Genomic DNA, 5,601 nt, shown 5'->3' with positions numbered 1-5,601 from the left:
CTCATAACATTACGGTTAGGTCTTTTCTTTTCTGCCAGATCATCCGGTGGATTTCCGAGCCTCTCTTGTTTTCGTTGTTTTCCGTCACTTGGCTGTTGTGTCACACTGTTGTCTTTGTAAGCAGGTATTTCTGGATGGCCACGTATCTGTCGCAACTCTCGGTCTCTCTATCTCTTTGTCTCTTCTAGCAGCGAGCCGCAGCACGTCTGACGCAACACAGCTGACGCAATGAGAGCTCACGCAGAAAAATCACTGGAAGGAAGGTGGCAGTGCTTAGTTTCCCTGCTCTGTCCCTCACATGACCTCAGCTCATGTCCTTGACTTCAAAAAGCATACCAATAATAATAATAATTAAACAACTAACTAACTCTCAATCAACCAATCAATGTTTAGTTTCCAGCCTGCACAATGAGGAAGCATTTATCCAGGAACACATTGCTTCAGATCACTCTACAGGTCACTGTAGTTCTGCACAATGGCTCCAACACTGGATATATCGCCACCTTGTGGATTACAGTGTCATTACATCTGCCTAGTTCTGAAGAAGTTAGATATTGATCAGATCACTTTAAGGGTTAATTAGATAGAGATAAATCATTCTTCATGAACAACCAACACCTACCAATCCTGGTCTTTTACACAAAGATCGTTTATACATTTGTGTGTGTTTTGTGCCACAGTGTCTCTTGGTTGTTTTGCTTGTTTTGCTGTCAGTAGAATGATCTGTCTGCTAAGGGCACGTGCTTGTTTCAGATTAGGGGAGGGTCTATATCCTGACTGACAAGAGGCTCATCCAATCACAAACAGGGCCTCTGAGTTCTCTTTAGGATTCCTTCAGCCACATAATGTGCTTGTGTTGAGGTCATTTAAGAACAAAAAGATTCATTTATTTTTATTAAAGTATTACATTTTCAACATTTTAACTTATGCCATTAATCAGGACGTGTTTAACATTCTTTAGTTTAGCACCATGCTAGCTAACAAATAGCCTAATAAACTCTGTGTACTGTAATCAGCTGTATTCGGGGTCAGTGAAGACTTTTCAACACTGTTCCTCTAAACCGAACAAAACAAGCTGGCGATTCAAATTGAAGTAATTTTTCATGTTCAGTGTAGCTTTTCACTTATTTCTGAGAAAGAAGGTATTAAGCCTGTGGGATTTGTCAGCGAGGCTAGGCTTATATTCCTCACTCCTGAAGCCTCACTCATTTCCTGTTGTATACTGATGTATATACTGAATAATTCATACTGCGATTAACACATCGAGCGAGCGTTCATGTGAAGGAGGCAGTAATGATTTTGTTATTAACACCCAACCCCCCCCCCCCCCCCCCCCCATTCTTCTTCTTCTTAGCATCACGACTCGTGACTGGCGCTGCTACAGGCAGCATAATCGGGGCCATTATCGGACTGATCCTCTTCATCGCCCTCATCGCCACCATCGGGGTTGTGGTCTACAAACAATGCATGAAAAGAGAGTAGGTCTCTCTCACACTCACTCTCTCTCACTCACTCTCTCTCTGTCTCACACACTCTCCTTCTCTCTCTCACACACACACACTCACACACCATCTCTCTCTCTCTCTCTCTCTCTCTCTCTATCTCTCACATGCTCTCTCTCTCTCTCTCTCTCTCTCTCTCTCTCTCTCTCTCTCTCTCTCTCTCTCTCTCTGAAGCTCACTCTCTCTCCTGCTCACTCTCTCTCTCTCTCTCTCTCTCTCACACACACACACTCTCTCTCTCTCACACTCTGTCTATCTCACTCTCTCTCTCACACATGCTCTCTCTCATTCTCTATCTCTCACTCTCTCTCTCACACTGTCTCTCTCTCATGCTCACTCGCTCTCACGCTCACTCTCTCACACACTCTCTATCACACTCTCTCTCACATGCTCTCTCTCTCTCTCTCTCTCTCTCTCTCTCTATCTATCTCTCACATGCTCTCTCTCTCTCTCTATCTCTCACTTTCTCTCCTGCTCACTCTCTCTCTCTCTCTCTCTCTCACACACACACACTCTCTCTCTCTCACACTCTCTGTCTATCTCACTCTCTCTCTCTCTCTCTCTCTCACACATGCTCTCTCTCACATTCTCTATCTCTCACTCTCTCTCTCACACTGTCTCTCTCTCACGCTCACTCTCTCACACGCTCACTCTCTCACACACTCTCTATCACACTCTCTCTCACATGCTCTCTCTCTCTCTCTTGGCCTCATTTAGCAGGCCTGATTCAGTCTATATTATAAATGATTTTATGTGGGTTTTTTCCTTCTCAAGAATCTGGTTTGAATTCAAAACATTATCAGGACATTCACTCTTCTCGTAGTATTATAGTTCTTCAGGCATCTTGCATATCAGATTGTAGTACAAATGAGCCTTTTAAACAGTCGTGTTTGTGTGCGTGTGTGTTACAGTCGTCCCCCAACTCACAAGCCTCCTCCTCCTCAGAAGCACACCACGATCTCCTACAGTGTAAGTCAGACACAGACTTTATCTCTATTAATATTTATTTATATATTTGTTTAGAATATAATGCAGATACATGTTTTATAATATAGGAATGCTTTGCCTTGAAACAATGTCCTCAATCAAGGCAACTGTGAGCTTCTGTGCCTCTACAGACTGGTGACAGTTTTAAAGAAAAATGACATATATATATTAAATTAAATACACAATGATGGATTGTTACAGTTTTGGACCCTAGCATACTCATATAGTTCATTAATATTCATATTTGAAAGTTTTATGAAAATAGCTCATTGTTCACTAATGAGTTCTGGACACGGACAGTGTGCAGGTCATTGTAGTTGTGTAAAATAGATTTCCTGTGTGCAGTGCTGTAGTGCCACCTTGTGGATTATTGAGTCATTACAGTGATCCCCTGATGAAGCGCATACACTTAAATCTTAAAATTAAAGGTGTGTGTGTGTGTGTGTGTGTGTGTGTGTGTGTGTGTGTGTGTGTGTGTGTGTGTGTGTGTGTGTGTGTGTGTGTGTGTGTTATAGGCTGTGCAGCCACCTGTCAGCAACACCCAAAACAACATTCCACTCGAGTACTACGAGACACAAAGGGTAGAACCAGTGACGGTAAGAATAGCTACTCTTTCCTGTAACCCTCACACACATAGATACACAAACACACACACACACACACACACACACACACACACACACACACACACACACACACTCCTTTGATGTAGTGGAAAAGGATGGAGCTGAGATAGCCGACGACACTCCGGTGGACAAGACATCTTACAAATGCCTTTTACATTAGCTGACTTCTGGTCTGGTATTGCTTTTGGTCTGGTTTGGTTTATTTCCCCTGCATATGTTTTTTTGCACTAAAACAGTACAGAAAAAATTGTCTGTATGTCCATGTCCCTAAAATGGAAAAGAAAAAGTACGTCAGGTGCCTATTGGCTGTATACGGGGCCATGTTCCAAGTTCAGCACACTCAGTGATGACATTTTAATAAATTATTGAGCATATCAGTATTCAGACAACACCAGAATCTCTGCACATGATGTTACTCGTATGCTGAATGACATCATCACTGTTTTCATCTCTCACAGGATCTGGACTCGTACATCGGTGACGATGAAGATGATGATCCTCCGAAAATGTTTGACCCCAACACCGTCTCTGGCTTGGAGGACAGTGAGATGCCACCCCCATATTATGAATTCAGAGAGACGGAAATGCGGGTGGATGCTATCGAGCAGGACCAAAGCCTTTCATCCTTATCCAGGGAGGACAGTTTTATGTCTGCTCCCATGATTGTGTAGGAAAAATTACACCGAGTCATATACACTGGACTGGGAGTGAGGGAGGGAGGGAAAAGGGGATTCAGTCACCATTGTGGTTTTAGATGTAAAGCTATCTTATGCTTCTGTAGAACTGCTGCTGGAACTCTACAGAAATGCGTTTAAACCTTTAAGAGTAAGGATAAGATTACATAAATCCACAGTCTGCTGTCTGTCCATTCTCTAGCACACTCTACAGCAACAGACCTTCATCTTTAATCCGTGACATGAGACAGCAAATATATCCGTGACATGAGACGGCAAATATATCAGCTGATGAATTTTTTTTATTATGATCCAAATCCAATTAAGGTAAATTCTTCTGAAATTCCAGTCCTATGGCCCTGGGTTGTCTGACATCTACCAGTTTTTTACTTTCACATCAACACTACAGTACCTTCCTGTTTTTAATTCGTCTTCTACTATTAATACATGAATGGGGAATAAAAATAAACACAACCCCTGGGACAGCATCATCAAGGGCTTTTACAATAGTACATGTAGGCAAAAATGAATGTACACATCATTCTCTATTAACTAATTTTTTTTTTTTTACCATCAGAATAAAAAAAATAAATAAATAAAACAGCACCTGTAGTAGCTGCTGTTTCCACACTGGCTGGTCTGAGTGTTAGTCACAACTCAACAAAAATATTCATTTGTCTTTCTGAGAAGCATCTAAAGCGTCTTTAGACATTTTTAAAGCTTTTTGCATGTGTCTTTTTTTTTTTAAGAAACTCTTTTTTTGGAATGAACTACATAATGGAAAATTACTGTTGTAAATGCTGACAGGTTTTCAACAATCACTGGGTGCAATTATCTGTGATTTGCACATAAGATAATGTTATTATGTCCAGGTTCTTCCTTTCTGTGCCTATATTTATGCAGTAAGTACAAGGCAGTAAGTGTGTGCTGTAATGTGCTCTCTGTTCATGTAGTTATTCATTATTCCTGCTCTTGATTTCCCTAACCCATTGAACCAATGTGAATGATTATGATATATATATAAAGCACATTTTCTACTCATTTAATAATTCTTTTAAAATCTTTTTATTTTCAGTAATTAGACTTTTATACACTTTAAATTCTGCATGTATCATTATATAATATTCTTCTGTTGAAAAGATCTTCTTGTGTGAATGTCAACACAAAGCCTGCTTCTGATTTCTTCTGTTATGAATCTCGGAGCCGAAGTTGCTTCTGCTGTTCCTTCGGCTGCTTTTATACTGTGACAACAGGCACGTTTGCTGTTCTTTTTTCTTCTCTGCTGCTGTTCTCTGTTACTACAGCAAGTTATACTGTTTATCTATTTAATTGACAGTATTAGATTAATAAATTGGTGGTCGGTTCAAAACATTCTTACATGTTTTTTTTTTTTTTTTTTTTTGAATAATTGATTTATTTGGAGCGTTCAGCTCTACAGAAAGGCAGATTTAAGAATAGTGCATACAGATATCTGTACTATTTATCCTGCTCAGGGTCAGGAGACACCCAGGACAGTGTTCCAGCTCCCATTCCCATGCTACTGACAATTTAAAGATGATAGAATATAAAAGATAAAGATATAAAGATAATACTAATAGAATAAATCAAATAGTGAGAAATGTTACATAACTTTTCATTTAATCACTGCGCTTTCTTAAATAACAGTGATTTTTTTAATTGTACTCTTACACAAGTCAATTTATAAATTCTACTTTTTACTGTGACCTTTAAAACACAAAACTCTCAAACTACATTAGCATTTTTCTTCGTAAAATTTAAAAACCGCTTTCAAATCAAATGAATAAAGTATGC

The 5,601-nt window shown here is 39.8% G+C and overlaps 1 protein-coding gene across 1 annotated transcript in view; it reads left to right on the top strand.

The window, feature by feature from the left end:
* si:ch73-22o12.1 (nectin-2) overlaps window positions 1-5,158 on the top strand; it is a 76,035-nt gene extending 70,877 nt beyond the window's left edge. Inside the window, exons 8-11 of the mRNA XM_060870694.1 lie at window positions 1,355-1,478; window positions 2,414-2,471; window positions 3,005-3,085; window positions 3,574-5,158. Coding sequence (XP_060726677.1) covers window positions 1,355-1,478; window positions 2,414-2,471; window positions 3,005-3,085; window positions 3,574-3,786 — 476 coding nt within the window. The 3' untranslated portion in view covers window positions 3,787-5,158. The remainder of the gene's footprint in view (window positions 1-1,354; window positions 1,479-2,413; window positions 2,472-3,004; window positions 3,086-3,573) is intronic.
* Window positions 5,159-5,601: the final 443 nt, after the last annotated feature.

Source organism: Tachysurus vachellii, chromosome 5 (genome assembly GCF_030014155.1).
Source record: "Tachysurus vachellii isolate PV-2020 chromosome 5, HZAU_Pvac_v1, whole genome shotgun sequence".
NCBI classification, from domain to species: Eukaryota; Metazoa; Chordata; class Actinopteri; order Siluriformes; family Bagridae; genus Tachysurus; species Tachysurus vachellii.
This window is presented reverse-complemented; position numbering and strand designations above follow the sequence as displayed.